Source organism: Sander lucioperca, chromosome 20 (genome assembly GCF_008315115.2).
Source record: "Sander lucioperca isolate FBNREF2018 chromosome 20, SLUC_FBN_1.2, whole genome shotgun sequence".
Classification (NCBI taxonomy): Eukaryota; Metazoa; Chordata; class Actinopteri; order Perciformes; family Percidae; genus Sander; species Sander lucioperca.
The window spans coordinates 11,339,584-11,366,043 of NC_050192.1; the positions used below are offsets into that span (position 1 = coordinate 11,339,584).

The following is a 26,460-nucleotide window of genomic DNA, read 5'->3' on the forward strand; positions in this document are numbered from 1 at the left end:
TCTTTTTTCTTCCTTTGTTTCCCACCTCCTCCTTTTTGTCTTCACTCTCCTTCTCCAATGAATGGTTTTAGGGATTTAGTGTTTTGGTTTGAACAGTATTAAATATGGATGGAGGACAGACGAGAGAATAGAGAAAGATAGAAGGAGAGTGTTAAGGGCCAGTCACAATATAAAATAACACAGCGAATCATGAAGCTGTGAGTCTTAGCGAAACATTTGCTTCTAGAAGCTAATACCAGCTAGCACGAGGTGTTTCCGAGGTGCTTGTCAGTCACTATAGCTCCCAGAGCGTCTCTCTATTTTCTCTGTACTGTACCTAGCATATTGTTCTCAGGATTATACATCATTTAATTCAACAAAGAGTTTTATTAAGGAGGTAACAAGCTTGCTAAAAGCTCCTTAACTGTCAATTAGTAAGATCGTTAGCTTGGTCGCTAAAGGAACAATAGGTTGACACAATTTGCTCAAAACACATAGAAGTGCCATCGACTCTTGTCACAAAACTCTGCTGTTTATACTCAAACACAAGTGGTTAAATAAAAGCGGATGATGACACACGGCTAACTTGATAGCTTTCTTTGACCGATCCCTGTTCCCACACATGTCAGCACTGCCTGATTGCTTGCTATTGGTCAACGGTTTAAAATTTTAGAGTCAAAGTACACCAAAGCAGCACAGATATATTTTTCCCTGTGAGTCCAGGGCAATTAGATTGTGATTAATTGATTTTTTTTGCAGAATGTTGCCATTTTATATGCGGGTAAAACCAGGCCTTTAGGTTTGAATATGAAGATATGTTATGGACCACATGAAGAAAGATATTTTAATATTTACCGGTATGTTGGTTTCAATTTTGACTCCAAACCTTTGTTGCATGTGTGATTCACATACAGAGAAGATTTTTGTGGGGCAAATGAGAAGTAAACTCATAGTCAACAACAAAATTAACTAAAAAGACAAAAGAAACCAGTAAACAAGAGAGAACAATGATAAGAGAAGAAAGGGAAAGATAAGGAAATGAGGACATGTTGCGGAGAGGAGTGTAGAAAAGAGTGGGAGAGAGAATTAGTCACAGATACAAGGGCATGTTAAGGAGCTCAAAAGTCAAGAGGGAGAGAAAGCCAGAGAGCGGGAAAAAATTAAGTACTCTACCCTACAGAGGAGAGAAAAGGACTAAAATAAGCTCATGATCATTAAAGAAAGAAACATGTATGCACTGCTGGTAGTCAGACTCAAATGACCCATCTGATTGGTAGAGTGCTAACCCGGAAACGGGGAGCGGAATGAGCGTGACTAGAGTCTCTCAAAATCTGACGAAAATCTTTTAAACTGACCTTTGTTGATCTGAAATGAAGACAGATTCAGCAACTGTGTGGCCTATTTCTCGCTTAAAATGTTTTCAGAAACACGTTTCGGTGAACTATTTTAGTACAATATGAGATCATATTCTGAACAATCCGCCATGACAGTCTGTCTTTGGTCTTCACCATCGGTTTTAATTTTTGGGCAACAATACAGATTACAGACTGCTGTTTTGGAGACGTATTACGTCTCGTCGCTTTGGTGTGTTCCGAGGCACTTTTTTGACCAACTCTGGGACACTGATCAGTCCAACTGCCTTTTCTGCCGAGGGTCGGCCATCTGGTCGGTGTGTCTGGGCCTTAAGATGAGGAGAAATAAAGAAGGGGACAAAGACGGATACAATGTGTTTGCAGAAAGGTAAAGAGATTTGGACGTAGAAAAGCCATGTCAGGGAGATCAGGGGGCCTCTCGATACAGCTTATCATCTTCCGCTTAACTCTGCCACAGGTCACTCCTCCTTTTGTTGTTCTTACTTTCCCCATTCACGAGATTGTAGCTGTAGAAGAATAAAGAAGGCAGAATGAGATGAGGTGCATGAATCTCAGGGTCGTGGCTTCACGTCCCACGTTGGGCGGTGGTGTTTAATAGCACCTAACCTGAGATGAATGTGTTATATGCTGCGTTCCATATACCTCGGAAGTGACAAATAAGACGGAAGTGCTAATACTGTATATTCATACAGCTTTCACTAATGTTGATGCTCGGAGCAGCCATGTTAGATTGTGATGTCGAGGTTGGTGAGGTTCTCACGACTTTCCGAGTTGGAAATCCAACGTCAGGGAGCTTTCCAGGTGACATTTCCAACTGGGAACTCGGACATTCGGACATCCCAGTGCAACTGGATTGCACCAAGAATGTGCCGTGTACCTTGTACTGGGGAGTATTACAGACATACCCTTTCTCAATTGTTTGGTTTATTTCTTATGGCTCCTTAAAAGACAACAACCACCATCAGTGGTAATAGTGAAATAACTGCTTGTGTTTCCAAGTCTCCCATAAGCAATTTCCGTTTACATGTATCTTGTCAAGTCCCGCCTGAATTCAATTGTCAGGATGGCCGAGCAGTCTAAGGCGCCTGACCCAAGCAACCTGAGCAAGGGGACTTCTGGTCTGGAAATGGAAGAGTGGGTTGAAATCCCACTCCTGACAAGAGAGTTTTACCTGCAGGTTTTATTATCCCTGTAGTTTGGCGATACAGATATCTTTCCTTTTTTGTACTTATTATTCCTAAATAATTTCCCTGAGGGGATCTGATATTTTGCTGCTGCAAACTATAAAGTATTCTGTTTTTGTTTCTGTGTAAAACAAGTTTTCCTCAAATATGTACATGTATTTGTAGTTCTCATAACAAAATCATGAGAACATAGAACAAGGAATTGCTGTAAGGTGTGCAAAATGGGTGTAATACTTAAAAAGATATACTGCACTTTGCACAGAAGTTACAAAGAATGCTATTGTAAGTCCAGTTAGTGTTAGAGTCCAGTAGAACCCCAACAGCCTCCCAGTCAACTGTCCACACTGCCACAGAGTGGGGATGCGTTAAAGAGTTTCATGGCCATCACCTCCCTTGTTTTGTATAATACCACACACAATTCTCTTTGACGGTTTGGTTTTTGATCAAAACATATTAATATATTCTAGTGCTGTCAGTTAAACGCGTTATTAACGGCGTTAACGCAAACCCATTTTAACCGCGTCAATTTTTTTTATCACAAGATTAACGTTCTTTTTGGCCTAGCAAACTTTATAGTTTTTTTCACATGCTGTTGCAACAACTAGTAACGTTAGAAAAACTACAACACCACACCGGATCTAGCTAGACCGGAAACAAAACAAAAGGCACGCCGCACACACTTGTTTGGACTTGCGAGCCGGCCAGAGAGTAGTAGGCTAACGTTACGTTTTGAGTGGATGGCAAGCGTGAGACGCTGCAATGGATGCCAATAAGATTCTGGATGGAACGTTTACTTTTAAAAAGTTGTCGAGGGGGACAGTTGTTTCACGCATACACAGCCTGTATGACACGGAGAAAGCAGCCCAACTGGAACTGCTGCAAAGTGCTACAAATGCATGTGATAAAACATGCGATTAATCGTGATTAACTATAGAAATTTGGCGATTAATGGCAATTAAAAAATTTAACGTTTGACAACCCTAATATATTCTATAATATATGTTGCAGGATTGAAGGCAGAGCCCGGCTAGCTCAGTCGGTAGAGCATGAGACTCTTAATCTCAGGGTCGTGGGTTTGAGCCCCACGTTGGGCGACTTTGTTTTAGACTAGCACTTAACCTGGGATGAACGTGTAATGGTGTACCTTGTACTGTGGAGCATTACAGATTTACCCTTGATTGAACCTTTAAAAAGAAAATGATCTCATTTGTAGGGCTGCAGCTAACGATTATTTTCATAGTCGATTAATCTGTTTATTATTTTCTCGATTATTCGATTAGTTGTTTGGTCTATAAAATGTCAGAAAATGGTGAAAAATGTGGATCAGTGTTTCCCAAAAGCCCAAGATGACGTCCTCAAATGTCTTGTTTTGAGACTTTTACCTGCAGGTTTCATCCCCGTAGTTTGATGATAATATGTCTCCTGTAGAGCCTAAGCCGTGCTTTAAGCCACTGAGGTGCTACACTGGTGTTACTCTTTACTTCTTAGTGCCCATAAACTCGATCATATTTCCAACAACAAACAAACAAACATCCAAAACCACGAGTAACTAGACTACTGTAGCAACAAGCTTCCTCAACGTGTGTGATCTAAAACTATTTACCTACTGGGAGGAACACCTGCCCGGACAAAGATTGGTTACTACTTATAGATTGAGCGCTAATTGGCTCCTACATCTCCTTTCTGTGTGAAACAAGTTTTCCTTTAATATGTACATGTAGCATAAAGACTGAACAAAATTATGAGAACATAGAAAACAAAATCCATAAGTAAAAGACTTTCCAGCAAGTCACACTTCCATGTGTTTGAACTGGGTCTTAACATTTATAGGCACTTACGGTATTTTTCTAATTGTCAGTTTCTTGATATGTCTTGTTAAAAATGGTCATGTGTCCCATTACCTTGTTTTGTATAGTACTACACTTCTAGACAGCACAAGTCTCAAAAGTTCACAGTCTTTGAGCCCTCACAAAATACTGGTGCCCAACATCTGGTTCGAGGACCCATGCACTTCTCACAGTCAGCCTGGCTAGCTCAGTCGGTAGCGCATGAGACTCTTAATCTCAAGGTCCTCGGTTTGAGCTTCACGTTGGTCGAAGGTGTTTTGGACTACTTTGTCTGACTGTGCAAATTTATAATGGTCTCCCTGTTATCTGTCACAGTATAACATTACATTGTGTCCTCAACATGGTGTACAGCATTGTTCTCCAGGCGTTGCTCCAGGCGGTGCTCCACCTCTGCAACAGTAGAAGCATCGCATTTTCTGTAGTCTCTGTTTCTGTTACCATTTCACACTCATTCTGGAAAAATTAGTCAAGAAGTTGTGTGACCCTGTGGCACAGGTTGAAAGCTGAACTTTGACACCATGCAGAGCTGCGCTTCTAGTGTTGCGATACTGGACATTATTTCAAAATAAAATTATTTTTAGATTTATTTTTTATATTTTTTGCTTTGTACTTCTTTCTCTGTGTTGTGTTCTTTGTTGTTTTGTTAACCAGTGGTTGAAAAGATAATTTGTTGAATAGATTGTCAATAAATCTTTCAAGTGCTTTGCAAGTTTACATGCTTAAGGATGTTGTGAAGAGGAGAGGAAGTGACAGATTTACTCTCCATGTTTGTTTTAAATAAATGTGTGTGTTTATTTTAAAGCCGTCTTAAGAAAATGAGGAAATGAATAATGTGTGTGCACGCCAGGGGAGGCTCTTTTCAACTTGACTTATGAACATTAACACACACAAACACACACACACACACACACACACACACAAATGCTTATATGGTCCTGCATACACACCGAGTGAAACACTTTTTTAGTATCGCTATCTCCTGCTCACACACACACACACACACACACACACTCTTAAAAATGCAGTCCTTCATTTAGCTTTCAAACAAACATATAAAAGTTGGCATTAACATTATTCTTTCAGTTTCTGTCACACACACACACACACACACACACACACACACACACACACACACACACACACGTCTGGCCTGCTTAAGCCCCTGTTCCTTGCAGGGCTCAGTGAGAGGCTAAGGGGATTTAGTTTGTACAAGACTGACAGATTTAGACCGACTCCCTCCCTTGTTGTCTCTCTCACTCCCTCGCTCTTTCCAGGCCTACAAGCCTGTAAAGCTGAAGTATAACTGTAACATGTGAAACAGATTGAGCAGCAGGAAAGGAAGAGAAAAGAAAGGAAGGGAGGAGAGAATAAAGGACAGTAGGGAGAAGAGCAAAGAGATGATGGCAGTGCAAAGATGGGAGATAATAATGGAGAAAAGAAAGGGAGAGGAAAGAAGAGAGACATGAGAGAAGTGTGTGTGTGTGTGTGTGTGTGTGTGTGTGTGTGTGTGTGTGTGTATATAAAGTCTAATATTTGTCTTAGTCTTTATGGAGCTCTCCCCAAGTGGCAAGTTAGCAGGCCTGTTATTTTTCTGCACCAGTTAACAAGCTACACAACAGGTGGCATGTCAGCGGGTGTGTGTTCATGTGTGTGCAGTTCAAAATGTGCAAAATACATGTCATCTTTATTGTTCTCTTTAAATACAAGCAGAACCAACCAGGACATTTAAAACTCAAACACACATGGACAGTTGGGAATGATCTTTTTATTGCAGTCCATTCTCTCTCTCTCGCTCTCTCTCTCTCTCTCTCTCTCTCTCTCTCTCTCTCTCTTTGTGTCTTTTGCTATTCTATCTTTTCGTGTATGTGTTTGATAAGGCAAAGCTAATGGCAGTCGTCCAACACTCTCCTCTCTGCTTCCTCTGCAAATTAACTCCTGGAGGAATTCAAGGCTAGGGTTACTCTCTAATCATACACACTTTATGTTTCTGTGTTGTTTGTTGCTGTTGCTGAAACACATGTAAAATAATTTTTCACTGTCTTTCATGTGAGATATCAAAAAGATCTAATTGTTTGTGACTCTCTTTCTCTCTCTGTAGACTCAAAACCGGATGAAGCTGATGGCAGACAACTATGAGGACGAACACCTTAAGGTGTCCTCTCCAAACTCAGAGCAGCCCAACAATCACAAGCCCTCCCCAGACCAGGTAAGAAGTCTGTCCAGGACAGTGAGTCTTCACCTGGGGAAGACCTCCAAATATCAGTCAAGCCCCCACGCACACCACTTACTGTAATATCATCTCTCTTATGTGGTTGAAAGCATGGTGTTAAGTAACATATCTAAGTCTTCCTATTATTTTTATTACCAAGTCTATGTCTGTAGTGTATGTATGTGAAAGACTGACTTTCCAGCAAGTCACATTTCCATGTATTTGAACTGGGTCTTACATATACATGAACTTACTGTATTGCTCTACATATATATATATATTTGTTTTACCTATTACTAGCTAACAAGTTTTCTTTTGTTTCCGCACTTACTATGTATTTCTACAATTTCCTTCACCAAACTAACTTCCTGCTTTCTCCAAACTCACGCTGCGGTTGGATCAAACTAACCAATAGGACGATGAGGAGGGCATTTGGGCCTAGCAAACCACATGCCTTGTTTCTCTCTCTCTCTCGGTCCGCCATTTTGTACAGAAGGGTGAGCGTCTTCTTGATCCAATCACGTTTGAATGTGCTCATCATTGGTGTTCCGTCCTTTCTTTTCGTTTGATTCATCCGTGAGTTTGTGATCTGGTTCTGGTGTTGTGATTCTGTCATTTCACCTCTTCTATCATATCATTTTTGTCATCTTGCTCATTTCTTTCATTCTTTCATCCACATTCACTCTTGATACTCTTCTTTTCCCTGAGATTTTCCTCTCTTAGTAATTTTGGTCTGTTAGTCAGTTCTCATTCTCTCGTGTGGGTGACCGCAATTGATTTTCTCACCTTTTTTTGTGGTCGCCTATTTAAACACTGAAATGAGGTCCATTCATTACCTAAACAGGAATACTTTTGAATCAACCCTTGAATTATGTACGTCATCTGTTCAGTATCTCATCTCATCCTTTGATTTCAGTTCATCTTCTTTTCTGATGATCATTTCTTCCACACTCTTCTTTTTCTTCTCTCCAGCTTGTGTGTGTGAATTTTTTATCCATGTACCATCTCTTCTTCCACCTTCATTAATCCCTTTCATGATTTCTCTGGACATGTGCTGTTTTTCACATATTTTGCCTTCATCTCTCGAAACCCAGATTATATCATCTTCTACATCTCTTTGTTACTGATCCTCTTCTCGATCAGTGCATCAGTTTCTTTTTCTCAATGGATGCTTGATGCTTCATCTTCCCTCATGACATGATAATCTCTCAGATGAACCTTCTCCTAGTGTAAAATGTAGTGGATGATTTAAGAAAGTTGCTGCTTTTCCAAAATGTGCAGTAAAAAGTTTACAAGTTTTTCTTAGGATTGATGAAAACAAAACATTTTCCCTTGACCCTGCCCATGTACTGTTTTTTAATTACACAATGGGGGTTTCTAGTAAATTTTGGGCCCAAAGGTCATTAATCACGTGACATATGCATGACAACCTTTAAGTCAAGCAAGAACAAAAAAACACACTGCTTCAAATCAGTCTTAAAGGGGCTGTATTTGATATTCAGAATGTTAATATAGCAGTAAACAACTATTTGCTATGTGAAGATATAGTGGAGTAATGGCGTCCTGAATTTCGAGTACAACCCCTTTATAACACGTTTTGACAATTAAGGGTGTTTTGGTCTGCACACTCTGTCCACTCATTAAATCATTTTCTATGATGGATGGACACAGACAGGCTAAAGTCAATGCACAGTGTGCACGGTCACAAAAACCCAAAACATTTGTCATTGTTGCTGTTACCCAGCCAGCATCAACAAATACAGTTTGAGAAGTTGATACACTTAGCACATACAATATTTAATTTGAAGAGGATGCCTGACCTGCTATAGGCTTCTTTTTCTATAAACTTTTGGAATTGGACTTCTGAGCATGCTCACCCCGTGAGAGTTAACAAGCCAATACACTTAAACCAGTTCTCTGTGACATGCAGCCCGGCTAGCTCAGTCAGTAGAGCATGAGACTCTTAATCTCAGGGTCGTGGGTTCGAGCCCCACGTTGGGCGTCAGTATTTTAGACTGTGGACAGCTGAGATGAGTGTGTAATAGTGTGTCGTGTACTGGGGAGTGTTACAGACTTTACAGAGAGGTGTCCAGTCATCTGATCACTTTCCCTTGGATGTGTTGGGCTTGTGATAGATGAACACAGACAGACTAACGTGTGCTGAATGGACATCTGTGTTTGTTGTAGGGTCTGTTGCGAAAACACACTGCTATAAATTGTACTTACACATCTAATGTAGAATAGAGTCTTTGGTCTCACATTATTAAAAGGGAAGTATTTGGTTTGATCTACTGACAGGACAGTGGAGGCAACACCACATACTGCTTTTAGGGCAGCTCAGTTCCTCCAGTGGGATTTCCCATTGGGATGCTAAAAGCCCAAAGGTTCACCAGCGGATCTAAGTTTGACCCTGGTTATTAATTAGCGGTAGCACCTCCCTGCTGAGAGAGGCAGGCCAGCCAGTCTCTTTTCCTTTCTGTCTTCATGAGTAGTTTCCCTCCCCAAACACACACACATATACAATACAGACACACTTCTCCTTGGTGTGTAAGGTGCGTAATTCGCCATAGCGCATTACATCAGAACAGTGAGTGATTGTGTCTCTTTCAATAAGGGAATTCTGTGCTACAGTTGGAGAATGAAATGCTTCAGAAACAACTGAAACACAGGAGAGCACTCTTAACACACACCAAGCATGTTATGGCATTTTACATTTTTAATGGTTTTCAGTGGTATTAGATGCATCAGTGAAAAAATACAGGGAGGAGATGTTAATGTTTTTTCTATATAGGGATTCAGTGTTTTGGTTTGTGAGGTATTTCAATATTTTAAAATGACTTCATTAATAACAAAGCTCTGACTTGTTATATCAAACAAGATCTCACAAAGTTGATCTGTACGAAAGTCCATTGATGATAGCTTCACTGGAGGTAACTAATTTTGACATTACTGCTGATGTTAGTTCAATAATTAGTGAAGTTAGTTATTCATAACTTACTTGGCAGAATACAATCATAAGGAAAAAAAGAATAAATACTTGATATACTGGTTAAGTTGATTTCAGCTCTTTAGTGTTAGTGTTTTTGTTTTCTCATAGAAAACAAAGGGCAATTCCCACACATAAAATTCACCTACAATTCCTTTTGATTATTTTATTGAGACATTTCTCATGGTACACTTATACACACCTATATATATATATATATATATATATATATATATATATATATATATATATATATATATATATATATATATATATATATGGCAAAAGAAAAAGAGGTGAATAAAGAGAAATCTTTATTTGTTTTCTGTAGGTATTTTTATGGGAAAGTGGATCTTTCAGATCAATTTGAGGAGTGCCTATGGTTTGCATGTTCCACACACACACATTTGTGTGTGTGTGCGTGCGTGTGTGTCCGAGAGATCTATGGAGAAACAAAAATCCTGATTTCATGGTATAATGTGTTTTTTCTTTGTTTTGTTTTTTAAATGTGGCCAGTGAGTGAGGTTAGCTGAGGGCTCTCTTTGGAGTTGTTTCACAGCACAGTAAGAGTCTGGTCGGCAGGCATGGGAGGCAAATAAAGAGGCACAAACATGCACACACAGTGCCGTATAAAATTATGTCTCCTCTGGGATTGTTTCATAGTACAAAACACTGTGGACTCATTAAACGCACACACACACTGCATATGTTGACCATTGCGGGTTGTGTAATACAATAAAAACATGTAGGCACATACATACTGTACACCTTAATAAAATCTGTAAATTCAAAGACTTAAAGTCCTGCAAAGACTTTCAGAAGTCAGGGTTTTGTTCATATTTCACATTATTATTACTAGAATAAATTCAGGCTTATTTTTGTTTCTGTTAGTCATTACATATTTCTTGAAAAAGGAAAAGAAAACACGTGTTATTTCTCTCTAAATGACTTCCTTATATTGCCATCATTCCTTTCATTCTTTCTGTCTGTTTCTCATTTGTCTTGTATTTGATCCACAGAGCTTTGCTGCAGGTCTTTTCTTAAAGATTTCTGACAGAATAGTCTGGATTAGAAAGTGTGAGAGAACAGCTGTTGCACATATGTTGAGGATGTTTTTAAAGCATTAAAGCCAGATTTAAAGAGAGGTATATTACACAAAAGTCTTTGAGCGACAACTGTCCTTGTTGCCTTACCGCTGTCAGCATACATCATAACATACAGCAACAGAGGTATTTTGAAATACAGAATGTGTAGTAGGATCCCTGCAGCCTTCAAACTCTTTTCTCTTTGCCTCTCTTTCCTTCCCTCTCCTCCGGAGGGAAATGTTCAGTAATGCATTTCGTAATGGACTGTAACCTACTGGCAGGTTCTCACTGGAAAATACTGTAACTAGAGTTATTTACAACATTGATAACGGCCCTGTGTGTGTGTGTGTGTGTGTGTGTGTGTGTGTGTGTGTGTGTGTGTGTGTGTGTGTGTGTGTGTGTGTGTGTGTGTGTTGTTTTTGTAGTAAATAATGACTCAGAATCAGAAGTGACAGTTACTTTGATTTACTGTCAGCTTTCATTGTTGCAGCAATGCTGCTGGAGGAGAGTGTGCAATAAGATCTTTTACCCCACAAAACCACCGACATCTAGTTCTTTCATTTGTTTGCCAGGATGCTCAAACACATGTAGTTATTGAATAATGAATGTTGGATATATATATATATATATATATATATATATATATATATATATATAAAAAACACATGTAGTTATTGAATAATGGATGTTGGATATATATATATATATATATATATATCCAACTTTTGACCAGTGTATGTATGTATATATATATATATATGTGTGTGTGTGTGTGTGTGTGTGTGTGTGTGTGTGTGTGTGTGTGTGTCTGTGTGTCTGTGTGTCTGTGTAGAGTTTTTTTTTATGCTGTAGTGTGTTTTATTCTAACATTATCAATGTCCCAAAATCTGCAATTTATTTTTTCACTGATTGACATCTTAGGCTGGCTGGCTTTCAGATTTAGAACATGTTAAAGGCTTGTGTCTGAGTTAGGTACATTTCCTGTTGTTTTTTATTACATCAGTCATTTTAAATACAACATGCAAGTAATGAGACAGCATCAGAGTCACTTTATTTAGTGCAATAAATGCAGCATATAAGCAACAATGTACTACAAGGTGTCCTCATATTTGTTTTAAAATGGACAAGATGGAAGTGACAATGTGAAGTCCATTATTCTATATATTTATGTATTTCTTATAGTATTATATTTTTAGTTATTTCCTCTTTAAAACCGTCATCTGTTTGTAGTAAGTTTAACCCATGCTTGGTTAGTTTAACCAGTGAGCTGACGTGGCATGGAGTATCATCAGTATGGTTGCTATGGTTACGTGCATTTTACGGTAATATTCCTTGCACAGTCATTTAGATCATTGTTTAAACTATGCTTGTGGTATCTTGATATACAGTTTTAACAAACAGCTGCAGACAAATCACAAAAAAATTATTTTACATTAAAAAAAGAATCTATAATTCATTCTGACTGAAAACCTGTACACTACACATCAGTGTAAAAATGTATGTGGACAGATGAGTCTGCAGTCTGTCTGAATTAAATGCATGAAGAATACAAGTCAAGTTGAAACAGATGACATCTCATTGCATAGTTACAATTCTTGTAACAGTAAATGGTAAAGAGAGAATCAGGTTAAAGATGAGATAAAGTACATAGAGTGAATGGCTCCTGCTGTTGAAACTCTTGATCGTGTGTGTGTGTGTGTGTGTGTGTGTGTGTGTGTGTGTGTTTGTGTGTGTGCGTGTGCGTGCGCGTGCGCGTGTGCGTGCGCGCATGCGTGCGTGCGTGCGCTGAGTGATGAGGAGCATGGAGCACAGCCCTCTTAACATGCTTCCTCTGCACTTAAATCCTTCGATTCCCAAAGGAGAATAGTGTGTGTGTCTGTGTGTCTTATCTGTGTGTGTATGTGTCTTTCGGGGGGTCTTGCCTTGTACCCCCAAAATGTGTGTAACTGTTTAGCTCGTCTGACCCTCATTCCCACACACACAGACACACACATTAGTCATAGCCGCTGTGAAATGTCAAATGTTAAACGTGGGAATCAGATTTGAATCTCTCAGTTTTATCAAAGCTGTTAACTCTGGATTGCAGTCTGGATCAGTTCTCTATATGCAAAGAAATAGAATTTGTGAAATAAAATTATACATTGCAGTTAGTTGACTGCATGTTTTGGTCACTATTGTATAAATGGCCACGTCAGAAAATACATAAAAATGTAGTTAACACAGCTAGATATATACACTTCCCTGTGCGTCTTAAAAGTGTATTTTAAAATATATTTTGAAGCAGCAGCTTTCACATCAGTCCTTTTAATTAAAATATAGAAGAAATATGCTTGTGATGAAATCAGATTACTGACTAACCGCATTCAACAAGGGGTTCGAGAGTAATCAGCACTACTATCTCATGGTATTTAGGTTTCTTTCTGACCTTTTGTGACTTTTTAACAACAGGCCGTCCTCTGACATCTCTCCATTCCATGTCTGTTTTCATCTCACCTCAGCCTAAATGTTAGCTCTCATGTTTAGTCTCCATTTAACTTGTTTGGTGTTGCACACAGTTCGTACCATGAGCTACACTGTGAACTGCAGACATGGCTAAGATACTTGCTTGAAAGACATAGACTGCAGTGTCCAAATTTATAGAACCCAAAAAGTGACCCTATATCTGTCTGTGATGACACAAAATGATGATTCATAAGTGTGTAAAGTCTCAATTTACTGCTTTCTATGGAGTAAACTATTGAGTGACTGTTGTAAAGGGAGCCGTAAATGAGTAAATGAGTGATTTCAACCAAATACAAAGAAGCAGGTGTTTTGCAATGGGGTTAATTAGTTAACTGTCTATACAGTATATGCACCTGAGTGTTCTTTTATTCTCTGTGTCCAGGAGGCTTGTAATTAAATAGAGTGAACAGATATATTATAATTAATGATAATCTAAGAATAAAATAATAGCCATAACTAACAGCCTTCACTGTCACATCTTTTAAGCAGTTATCATGGGCAGTATTGACCATTTTTGTCGTTATATTTATTATATAAATGTATCGCTCTCATTTTTGTCCCCTATCATTCCCTTCCTCCTTCAGATTCTCTCTCCTCTCCTGGATCTCAATCAGAATCGCAGTAAACTGAAGCTGTACATCAGTCACCTGACCTCACTGTGTCAGGAGCGAGACCCAATCATACTGCAGGACTTCGCCCCACCCCCCGCCTATCACCGCTCTGACTCCGCCTCCTGGCATACGCAGCTGCACAGCATGACGCAGGAACAGGTGAGACTGTGTGTGTGTGTGTGTGTGTGCGTGCGCGTGCGTGCACGTGTGTGTGTGTGTGTGTGTGTGTGTGTGTGTGTGTGTGCGCGCGCACGCGTGTGTGTGCACAGCGTATGTGTACTTCTGAAAGATGAGGGGGGTAAATCATGCAAAATGAAGACATTTGTCAGTCCTCCATATGTGTGTGAGAGTGAATATGGAATAAAGTGTGGACATTTTGTCACATCCAGTCTATCATTTCCTAAAATCAGCCACTCTGTGTGTGTGTGTGTGTGTGTGTGTGTGTGTGTGTGTGTGTGTGTGTGTGTGTGTGTGTGTGTGTGTGTGTGTGTGTGTGTGTGTGTGTGTGTGTGTGTGTGTGTGTCTCTGTAACTGTGTGGATGTGTGTGTAGGAGTGGGCACACACTGGTCGGCCTGGCAGGTTTTTGGCGCTGCCTTTGACATTATTGAAAAGATTTACTCCAGCGGGTCACCTGACGACAAGCTCCTGGCTGCGGAACAAGTACTGTTTTAGACGTTTTATTTTACAGGGAGTAAACTCTGCTTCGAGTTTTTGGCAGCAGGAGAAGGTTTGGTGGTTTATATGTGGAGCAAAGAGGGGAGAGAATAGTATATTTATTATTTAACTGTCGAAAGAGTTGTCATCTGAGAGTGGGAGGAGAGTAAAGACAAGTGGAATGAGGATAAAGAAAGAAAAGATGAGGCTAAAGCTGCAGACACACTGACCAGATGGCCAACCCTCGGCAGAAAAGGCAGTTGGGCTGATCAGTCTCCCCAAATTGGTCAAAAAAGTACCTCGGAACACACCAAAGCGACAAGACGTAATACGTCTCCATAACAGCAGGCGGCGCTAATCTGTATTGTCGCCCAAAAATGAAAAACAGCAGCTGATTGGACGAACGCGTCACGTGGGTCTTGTTTCTCCGGAAATTCAAAGACAGACTGTCATGGCGGCTTGTTCAGAATACGATCTCATATTGTACTAAAATAGTTCACCGAAACGGGTTTCTGAAAACATTTTAAGCGAGAAATAGGCCGTGCAGTTGCTGAATCTGTCTTCATTTCAGATCGACAAAGGTCAGTTTAAAAGATTTTCGTCAGATTTTGAGAGACTCTAGTCACGCTCATTCCGCTCCTCGTTTCCGGGTTAGCACTCTACCAATCAGATGGGTCATTTGAGTCCGACTGCCGGCAGTGCCCGCCAAATCAGCCAAAATGAAGGCCGACGGCCCCTCGAACGGACGACGGCACGGAACACACCGAACAGACTCGAGTCACTGACCTCACCAGACTGTCCAACGGCCGATTATCGGCTTGGTGTGTCAGCGCCTTTAGGGAAAGTTGAGGAAAGATTGGCTTGCCTGCTCGCCTCGATGTAGCTCCGTTGTCATGGTAACCAGTTGTGTTTTCTGATATTGAATATAAACAGCATATGATTACATTTTAAAATGTTGTGGCTGTCTATGGCTTCCCCATGTCTCTCTCGCTCTCTCTTTTGCTCTTGTCTTTTTCCTCCATATTGAAAACATATCAGGCGATACATGGTCGCTACATGTGGTATACATTGAAAAATGGTAACTCTAGACACACACACGCACACACACATACTCACAGAGCAGTGTGACAGAGTGTGTGGTTGGGGTACAGCAGGACTAGTTTCCTACAGTCCTCATGAAAGCTCTATTGTATGTCTTAATGCTGGGAAATGTCTCTGTTTAGCATGAGTGCTTCAGATATGGCACAGCATAGCATGGTGTCACTTTAAATAAACTTTGAATATACTGAATTAAGTTGCCATTTAATCACCATGTACATTAAAGGCACAGAGGAATGCAATGGGTGACTTTCACAGACAGACAATAACAGCTACATATTTTTCATCATCAGCCCAAATGCAGACAGTAATCTGTGGTCCAGAGGCTGCGGGTCCACATTATTTTAAGAAAAACTTACTCTGAATTAAAACTAATCATGTGGGCTGCTGTGAAACAGCAGATTGAATGCTTTTAGACGACCAGCTAACTACCCTGCAGTTTCATTCCTACCTTATATTTATAAAAAAAAACATTTAAAAAATATCGAAAACATTTTGACCAAAGTGTGCTTGTGGCCACATCCAACCAAATTTACAACTGAAGCAAAAAAGAAAAAAAAGATCTTAAAAGAGCTTTCTAACCAATTTACCACAAATCACGTAGCTATACGTTACATTACTGCTAAACATTATCAAGATGTGATACAGTGTTTTCAATTGTTTAGGTGCCTTCTGCAGATTTGATTCAGGCTCTTGAGGAAAATAGTCCATCACAGAAAAGATTGTCAAGTTAAGAAGTTGCAACATATCTATCTGCTGCAAAATGACTCATACTCTGATTTGTGAAGATGATCTATGTTTAAGGGCTGGTTAAGTTTAGCCAACTACTTGTTAAGGAATGTCATTGCCTGAAGAATGGCATAAATATGGGTTTTCTAACATGTGTGAGGTTATCCTAAAATACAAAATTAGAGCTAAAACCAAAAAGAGTTATTTCAGAGAGTGCTCGTTGAATTGTTTGGTCAAAGTTTGGTGGGAAAAAAGGAGTTAATTACAATGCTAGGACACTTCTTCTATTCTAAGGTTTTAGCTTTTGGGTAAAAACTTTTCTTTCATTACATTCTTGTATCCTCTTCCTCACGTTGTCTTCTGCCATCACTCTCTCAACTTCCTTCTTTCTTCAGGCATTTATTTTTTCTTTGCCCTAAGGAAGACCATTCCTCTTTCCCTTATTTGTCCTCTAAAGTGCCTCCATCACCATTACCTTTTACTCTCACTATCTCACTTGCTGCATGTCAGTGTAGGTGTGAGAGCTAGTGATTTTTTTTTTAAATGTAAGTGGTTCTTTTTTCTCTCCCTTTCCCTTAATAACATCACAGTTTGAATATTTTTGCTTCTCTCTGTCCAAACCCACCTGTACCCAGGCAGTGCCACTCGGCGCCATGTGTCTGCTTTCGACCCCGACCCTGCCTACACACAATCGCAGACACACACTGCCTGTGTTTCATTCAGGCCCGCATTTCTCATTTCCTTCATCATGTGTCACCATCACTCTGGCTGACCCTCTTATTGCACACACAGTCCCCTCCGGACTGCCATGTTCCAGTGTGCCAGCCTCTCTTCTCTGTCTTGTGGTGAGAGTGTGTGTGTGTGTGTGTGTGTGTGTGTGTGTGTGTGTGTGTGTGTGTGTGTGTGTGTGTGTGTGTGTGTGTGCGTGTGTGTGTGTGTGTGTGTGTTTTACAAGCTTCTCCCTGGCTCTGTTAAAATGCCTGGCACTCTGTAAAGCCATTAAGGATCATACTAAAATACCACGTAAAACACACGTGGGCAGATACATGGAAACCGACATATTCCGTGCCCACAAGTGCATTAACATGACTACAGTCATGGATGACCACTGGAGGCTTGTGTACCTGACAGTCTGCTCCTGTAACATGTGACTAGCTCAAACATGTTATCAGTGGTGGAATGTAACAAAGTACAAATACTTTGTTACTGTACTTAAGTACATTTTTCACGTATCTGTACTTTACTTAAGTACAATCAATAGTGCATACTTTTGACTTTTACTTTGTTACATTTTGCAGCAATTATCTGTACTTTCTACTCCACTACATTTCTACAACGTTCCGTTACATTTTTGTTACATTTTCTGATCAGTTTTTCCCCCTGCCAAAACGTCTTCCTGACCGTCACACATTTGCAGTTTGCAGGGAAGCCTTCAGCAGCGGCCGTCCAGCTCCCAGTGCCACTCGCGATATTACGAATCCCACTATGGCCACGCCAAGACCCACCCTTCAATAGCGTTTAATGGCCAGGCGCGTACCGCTCCCGGTACTACCGCTGCTCCTGTTACTGCTGCTGTTCCCGATGCTCTGCTTGGTCATATGTGAAGCATCCGTTCAAATAGGGTTAATATACAACCCGTATATTTATCTTAAAAACACTCCCGGTCCTCCTCAGCTGTGAAGCCACGTACTTGTTGTCCAAGCCTGTGTGTTCTCGCTTAATAAATGTGTCCAGCATTCACTGTCCCATGGGAAAAAATGCAAAGTCGAGCTTCATGCAGATCACCCTGATAGATTACCAGAATTGTAAGTCAGTAAACTGGGCCACAGATGATAAGCACAATTACATTAACCTAAAACTAACTTAATTAAAAAAAATTTTTTTTGCTAGTTTAGTTAAATTATTAGAATATAGACATTAAGAGAATAAATCGTTATGCAAGTACTTTTACTTTTAATACTTAAAGTACATTTAAAATCAGGTACTTTTTACTTTTACTTATACTAAAATAAATATATCTCTGGTTATTTGTACTTTTACTTAAGTACTGAGATTCAGTACTTCCTCCACCACTGCATTTTACTAACACGGTCTGATGTAACTCTGGAGCGAGAGCCGACAAACAAGGCTGGCTCACATGTTAGAGGAAAGGGTGGTGGGTGAGAACAAGTTAGTCGTTAGGGCTTATCAACAGGGTACCTCCCAGTACAGATAACTGGTTGCATCAAGAGCAAGAAACCCTAAAGGAGCCTCAGCAGTAAATTCAGGCACACAGAATGAAATCCCTGCTTTCTGTGCTGATAAGATAAACTGATTATATTACTGTAGATAGGTTTAACAGTACAGAAAAACCTTGAGTATTAAAAAAAATCTCCAAATAAAAGATGTATTAGGTTATATAAGTTATCAATATAACCACTATACTTTAAAAACAGCAAAATTAAGGAGTGACTCACTGTGCCTTTATCATGAAAGTTAATTTTTTTTTAATTTAGAGTTTTTCTCGACATGTTTCAGCTTGTTTCTCAACAGCAGATGTAACAGAACAAAAGCTTTGCTTCAAAATACAATACAATGCACAATACAAACAAAAACACCCAGTTGTTGTGGCAAAAATAGAAGATATCATCTCAGCAGAACAACCACAGCACCACATTGGTCAGCAGATTTTGAACAAAATGCATGTTTTAGTCCATCATGTGAAGTAAATCAAGAGCCTTTTATTGAACAATACAACAATGAAAGATATTGTTACAGCCCTCCTTAATTTGTGCTAATGTTTGTTCCATTTGAAAGTGACGATCTGGGTTCAGATGCAGCCTTGGGCATTTATTGCATGTCATCTTCCAGTTAAGTAATTTCAGTGTAGTTTAATTTTTTTAGTAATCATTTCCATTTCTGTGGCTATTAAAGCAAAACGAGAAAATAAGAGACTTGTAGTAAAGCAACAAGCTACAACAGCAAACCTTTTCCCTGAGGTGATGTCTTTAGCAGCGTGGCGGGTATAGGGATGGCAATCGATCCACCACTTTGGTTCAGACTGAAATATTTCAACATCTTTTAGCTAGATTGCCATAATTTTGATTCAGACATTTGATTTTGTCCTCAGAGGATCAATCCTAATGATTTTAGTGATTCTCAGATTTTTCCTCTAGCGCTACCATGTGGTTGACATTTGTAATTTTGAGTGAAATGCCTATTGTTAACTATTGGATGCATTGCCATGAAATTTGGTACTCACATTCCTGTACCCCACATATATGAATTGTAACTCATCAGCTTCAGTTGGACTTTAGTGTTTAGTGCTAATTAGCAAATTACCTAAGCTAAACTTCGATGGTGAATATTTGAAGCATCATACCGACTAAACATCAGCATGTTAGCGTTGTCATTGTGAGCTTGTTAGCATGCTTAAATCAGAATTTAGCTAAAAGCCCCGCTGGGCCTTAGTACAGTCTTGCAGAGCTCCAAGCATAGCTGTAGACTCTTATAAACAATCACAAAACAGCTGTAATAAAAAGAGCAGATGAAAGATGCCTGTCAATATTTGCTCGGTGATACATCTGATAAAATGGCAGATACAATGTCAGTAAAACTGTAGTCTCGCTTTGCCAGACCATCCACACGCTGGGGAGCGGAGGAGGGTCTGGCTAGTCCACACAGCATTCCGGGATGGGAGAAAAACGTGCTCTGGTTTATTGGCATTTCTTTAATTAATCACAATCGTCATGGGCGGCGCTAAGCTCTGCATGGAGCCGCTGTAAAATAGTCATGCGAGAGAAAACTCAGATTGGACAGATAGTCTAGCTAGCTGTCTTAATTTACCACGCAGAGATCTGAAGAGTGAAGAGTCAACCATAGTCATCATAAATCCACCGGAGTTTAAAATTCCAACACAAAGGAAACGGACATCAGCGAAAATACATGCATCCGGCGGAATTTCCTGCGGCACCGGAGCAATCCTGGAAGTGGAACGTCAAGGATAGACTAGTAAAACGGCAACTGCTCTGGAACTGTGCCAGTGGTTGCTATTAGCAACAGAATGTTTAACTGAAACCAACTGCCGGGGGAAAAAAAGCAATATAGTGAACCTGGTGAAATACAGCTGATTGATTGACTTACTAGTGAAGATGTACTCTTTTTACTGCAGTTTGGCTTTTCTGAGCTGCCAAAGCATTAGGTCATTGTCATTTAAATTTGACATTTGAGTGTCTGACTCGTCTCTCGTATTTCTTCTGTACTGTTGCTTGGACTATATTTTTTTCAGTCGTCTGTTCCTGTGTATTTGTTTCCATGTCTCTCTTTAACCTCAGCTGAACTACAAAAGTAACACGAATTCCAAAAGTGAGGTTTTACTAAAAGAGCTGTTTTCTGTGCCATAGTCATAATAATAACCTTTATGGCTCAATGACTTCTCTAATGAGCACTGAAGAGAACTGGCATCATATTCCACACTTACACACACACACACACACACACACACACACACACACACTTTCACCTATGTCTCCCTCCCTGGCCTGGAATGTGAAGGTATAAGAAATAGCCTGTTTTTGGTATATGCATATCTGTACATGAAAAGCTAAAACCAATTTTACACATTGTGTGTGTGTGTGTGTGTGTGTGTGTGTGTGTGTGTGTGTGTGTGTGTGTGTGTGTGTGTGTGTGTGTGTGTGTACATTCGCATGTGTATGGTATTGTAAAAAACGTATTAAGTGTTGTTGGCTGAGTCAGACATAATATAGCTGCTCTTATGAATTCAGTATGAATTGTCAGCCTATGACCCTCTATCTGCTAAAAGCAAAACCGGCTCCCAGTGAGTGGCTGCGAGCGTTTTTGAGCAAACGCAAGCTGCAGTAACCTCAGTGAAAATTGAGTCCACATATTTACAACTCTACAATGAAGTAATGAAGGAAAATGCCACACAATTACTTGTCATTGTTATTGCAGTTTAAACTCCAAATAGAAGACGGGAATACATATTTTCTCTTTGGCTTCCTATACATACATTTATAAGGTTATACAACAAGGTATCTTACCTGGTGGCTTATCAGTCAACTGAAGTGAATCAAATGACTTTACAACAAACGTCCAACACGGGAAAACAACACGAATATGCTGCTACAGCCCTGATGACTTTAAACTCTGTGAATCCTTGCATCAGAACGCTATAGAAACTGACCTAGAAGCAATCATTGAATATTTTTGAGGAAGAGAAAACCAGAGCAGACTGTGAGGCTGTTACAGTATGTGGAGATGCTAACAGTGAGATTGACAGTACAATCGTTCTATACAGTATGTGGTCAAAGTTGGGTCATTCTGGTTATTTACATAGGCAAATCTAACTAAATATTTTAAACTACAAACACCTCTGAAGTGTTATATAAAGAAAGCTTGTCTTTGCATATAAAATACAACCTTTTAGGTTTCAAATATATGCAATCATTGTTGTTTCAGCTCTGTAGCCTGATGCCCTATAGCTAAGTGATACCCTCTACAGACTGGCAGACTGTAAAGAAACTGTGTGTGTGTGTGTGTGTGTGTGTGTGTGTGTGTGTGTGTGTGTGTGTGTGTGTATCGAGCCCTCACAGTTCAAGGTCACTGATTGGGTAATTTGGATTGACAGGCGATACAAAAACAGGAAGGGGTGGAGCTGGAATTTAAACATCACAGCTGATAATGTAGAGGGCAACTATTACAATTGTACTGGCTTAATGTGTGTTTCTGTACATGTGTAACTTAAACATCCCCAGTGATAATAAAAAAAGTCATTATTGTTATTTTGATAGTCTGCGTGTGTAGGTGTGCATGACAGAAAGTTTCCAAATGATAACAATCCTGGAGTTGCCATTAAACTGCCTGTCTTTGACAGCAGTAGGTCTGCCTGTTTGCTTGTCTTGTTTTTAATGATACATTTTATGATAAGGCCTCTGCATTGAAATTACTAATACAGTTAATAGTTTTGCAAGGATACTGTTCAAATACTGTCATTTAATTGTCAGTTTTGACTTGCAATTAACGTAGGAAAACATTTGACTTGGACTTGGCCTTAAAAACCCAAAAAGAAATTAAATTACATGTATGCAGCTGACGCTTTTATCCAAAGCGAAATCCCCAAAAAGTACAAGAATCATGTAAGGTCACCAACTTCAACAAATGCTGATTTTTATGGGCCAAAGTGGAGTCTCAACAGATGAGTTTTCAGTCTGCGACGGAAGCTGTGTAAAGTTCCTGCTTTCCTGATGGGAGCTCGTTCCGCCATTGTGGAGCCAGGACAGCAAACAGTCATGACTTTATAGCGCGGTAGCCGGGCCCCCTTCGTATTGAGGGAGTAGCAAGCCATTTGGCAGTAGCAGAGCATAGTGGACAGGCTGGGGTGTATGGTTTGACCATGTCCTGGATGTAGGATGGGCCTCAGCCATTTACAGCACACTAGTAGAGTACCAGTGTCTGCAATTGGGTTTGACCAGCCACCATATTGAAAAGCAAAAGTGTTTTTGTCTGTGCGCAAATTAAATTGTAAAAGTGGAGTGGAGTGAAGACAGAGGTCGAAGGAGTTGGAGTAAGGAGGTTTGAGGGGGTTGTCTAGAGCTGAGAGAGTCAGACCCATCCATTTGTGCTGCGTTGTGGTCTGGGGTCTCTCTTGGCTTTCATTAGGCAGCTCTGCTTCTTGCTCCAAAGATGATTGTTTTCTCTCTAAATACGACGCTGAGGTCCTCGACGACCATTAGACACACAGGCACAGTGAACACACACTCAGAAACACAGACAAAAGGAGAGACAGTCAGACGCACCCACACACAAGGGCGACCCACAGTGCCCATTTTACAGACACACACACAGGCCTTCGCTGGTCATTACAGACTAACTGCTGGGTTTTTATGCAGATTTATTGAATCCAGGCTTAATGCCTTTACCAGTCGACCTCTTTTTACATGCATTTGGCTTTTTTCGATCTTTCTTCCTTGATCTTTCCCTCTGTCTCTGGTTATCACTCTCTCTCCCCCTCCTTGATTTCTGTCCTCTTTCTCTCTCCTTCCTTTTTTCTATTCTTTTACATCTTTCCATTTTTCTCCATTTCTCCCACTCCATCTATCCTTTGCTATTGTCACTCACTCTTGATCAATCTGCTTCCCCCTTTTCTGTCTGACTCTCTGTCACACATCACTGTATTTCTCTTCCATCCTCTACCTTTCAGTCTCTCCATCCTCTTTTGTCTTTAATGGAAAAACAAGCTGGTGATGGTGACAGCTGAAGGCCATAGACTTAAATTAACACACAGAAACATGCTCTCCACTCTCACACTTTTCTTGTCTCTATCTGAAGCCGTTAAATCTTAGTTTGCAAAGCCAGCCATTGTGGAAGTCCAGCTTCACGTATTTCTCCTCCGTTATTGCTGCAGACGTTCCCTCAAGTTCCTTTGACTGGACAGCCATACAATCATTTTGACTTTTACAAACATCAAACACACTTCAATTGAGAAACTTTAAAATGTACAGATGTCATGCATACACTGTGTTATGCAGCCAGTTTTATTATTTTTTTATTCAGAATTGCACATGAAATCTGTGGTTTAGGTTGTGGTTATAGTTGAGGCTTTGTAAAGCCAGGAGGAAAGAGCAGACAAAGTGAACAGGAGAGGAATATTATGGAATGGAATTGAAAGAAAACATTGTAAAATAAAATAACATTTACAGGGAAAATCTGTCTGGTTTGAACATGTTGTATGAGCAGCCTGTAAGTGTACTTCATATGTACCTGCTTTCCCTCAGTTATGTTTCCAAATTTGATCATTGGCCACAGACTTTGCATCTTGGTTTAGATCGAGATAAACTACTCTTGATATCTATCTTTTTTTGGATCAGCTGTTTTTAGACGCACCTCAGGCTTCCCCGCGCCTGTAGTTTGTTTTTTCTTTTTTATTTCTTATACACCTTAACATTGAATCAGTTTCTTTTTAGATTGGCCTACTGGGAGGTTCCACCTATACACAGTCAATGCTGGAGTCTGTTTCTGCTGTTTATTTCTGCAGCCATTAGTGCTGTAAGTCCAGCCTTGTGTAGTTACTCCTAGAGGGCCAGTTTACAGTTTAAGTCTTTTTTATATGCTCTATAATCCCCTGTTCTCTATGAAGGTGTTCCACTGTAGTTACCACACTTATATTCACAAGCCCACATCTATTCTGTAGCTCTACTTGCGTTGAATTAATAGATTTAAGTTCCCAGACAGACCCAGAAATGCAGGGTGGGGAGTGGAACATCTCCCCTTCCTTAACATTTACTTCAAGTGCTCATGAGCAAGGCACAGGATGGTGGAGAGCTCCCAGATTTGAGTGTTTAATACTCTGTCCCCTCCTAACGAACTGCTCCCAGAGGCCTAACGTATAAATATGAATATGTTCCTACAGTCAATTTGGCTGATTGAATAACCTGTTAAAATAAAATTACTAAGTGATGTAGAATTGCCCACAACACACACTTCCCTTGTATTTTTTTTCAGTTGTTAACGCTAAAGGACTGCAGTATTTGTTAGTCCTCCAGGAGCAGTTTAAGGTACAAGTCCTCAAGCTCTATTCCCACTGCAGCTCGTTAGCCTGCGTTTTAAGTGGAACTGCCTGGACTACAACTGGACTGGAATACGACAGAGCACACACACACACACACACACACACGCACACACTCATTCACACGCGTTATGTCGCATGGCTCAGACGCTTTTGGGCTTGGCGCAGTACAGGCGGCCAACTTATAAAGCAGTCTACACAGTGTAAGCCTGTAAGAACCTAATGGTTTAAATAGAGACAGGAAGAGAGACAGGGATTAAAATACAATATAGGCCTACTATACGTTATCCCTTGGCTCTTACTCATAATAGTGTTTCTATAGCACTGCTCTGGGCTGCTGTTGAGGAGTCTGGGGCCTTTTCAAACCTCCTGATTGTATCTTTACTCATGCAACTTGGTATGCTATTGCTGAGGAATATTAGGTCAAACTTTGCCCTCCAGACTTTGTCTGTGTCCAGATCCTCACCCTCTCTGTCCCCTATGTCTTCCTGCTGGTTTTGTTTAAAAAAGAGTCTGTCATAAAGAAACAGAAACAGTCCACCCTTTCACCTCAGTTTCTATTTTATTACCCTCCACATTTCCCACCAGACAGTGCTGCTCTGTCGCAGTACTTTTTACATGCTTATGTTTATGCAGTAATGCAATTATTAAAATATACATATAAAAGTTAATTAAAACATTTTTCTGTCATTGTCATCCAAATATATTATGTGCCAAACTTGTTTAAGATTAGATGAAACTTGTAGCCGACGACGTGTTTTGTTTTGTTTTAATGGTGGAAAATGGGCCTTATGGATAGGATAGGAATGTAGGAAAACAGTTATTTTGCTTCTATACTTATACTTTCTATACCTAGTTCAGGATTCAAACATAAAATAAAATATTTACATTCTCACATGTTGACTATAATTACACCCAAAACTGAGAAGGTTTTATTTTCTTCTTAAAATAACTTTTCTTGCTTCGAAGTAAAACAGAATCTGTAACATTCTCAAGAGTACGTTATAGGAGTGACTACATTATTTGTGCAGCCCTTGGTACAGTTTTTTCTAAAAGTGGGTCAGTGGGCCTTACTGTAAGCAGCCCTGATCTTTGGAAATATGAGACTGGACCACATGATTTATAGAACATCATTTCCCCTAAACGAGTCAAATCAAGGCGCAGTTAACTGTTTAAAATGCACAGCCATGAAGTGCTGTGCTGTTCACGACAAGATGGTTTTCTGATATAAAAAAAGAGACCTCTGTCCTCAGAATCATCTGTAAATGGAAAAACTGTAGCCAAGTAACTTTGTAAGATGGGTGTCTGCACCAACCACTTGACTTGCTCAAGAATGGGCTAATGCACTCCAGTCAGATCATATATTTGTGCTCTCGTCTTCCACCTCTACCCGTTTCTCTCTCTCTCTCTCTCTCTCTCTCTCTCTCTCTCTATCTCTCTGCCTGTTAATCTCTCTGTCTCTATCTCTCTCTGCTGAGTTAGGGTTTCTTTAGAAAACATTAGCATTCCTTGCAAAGAGGTTCAACCTCTGCAATGTGTGTCGTGGGGGCAGTGTGTACATGCACACACACACACACACACACACACACACACACACACACATCTTACCCTCATTCTCAACCTGTGTGTGCATGTACAT

At 40.0% G+C, this 26,460-nt stretch overlaps 1 protein-coding gene and 2 non-coding genes across 17 annotated transcripts in view; all 3 read left to right on the forward strand.

Annotated features, from left to right (window-relative positions):
* Positions 1–26,460, forward strand: part of LOC116060178 (ELKS/Rab6-interacting/CAST family member 1-like) — a 121,218-nt gene that overhangs the window by 89,440 nt on the left and 5,318 nt on the right. For 12 of the 15 annotated variants that reach the window (XM_035996354.1, XM_035996357.1, XM_035996356.1 and 9 more), the window contains 2 exons: positions 6,482–6,589; positions 13,750–13,935. In XM_035996354.1, the coding sequence (XP_035852247.1) occupies positions 6,482–6,589; positions 13,750–13,935 (294 nt within the window). Of the gene's footprint in view, positions 1–6,481; positions 6,590–7,007; positions 7,090–13,749; positions 13,936–26,460 lie in introns of those variants that run through there. The other 3 variants (XR_004896113.1, XR_004896114.1, XR_004896115.1) reach the window with 1 other exon arrangement.
* On the forward strand, positions 3,558–3,630 carry trnak-cuu. The gene has a single exon. It is a non-coding gene; the product is annotated as a tRNA-Lys (tRNA).
* Positions 8,522–8,594, forward strand: trnak-cuu. The gene has a single exon. It is a non-coding gene; the product is annotated as a tRNA-Lys (tRNA).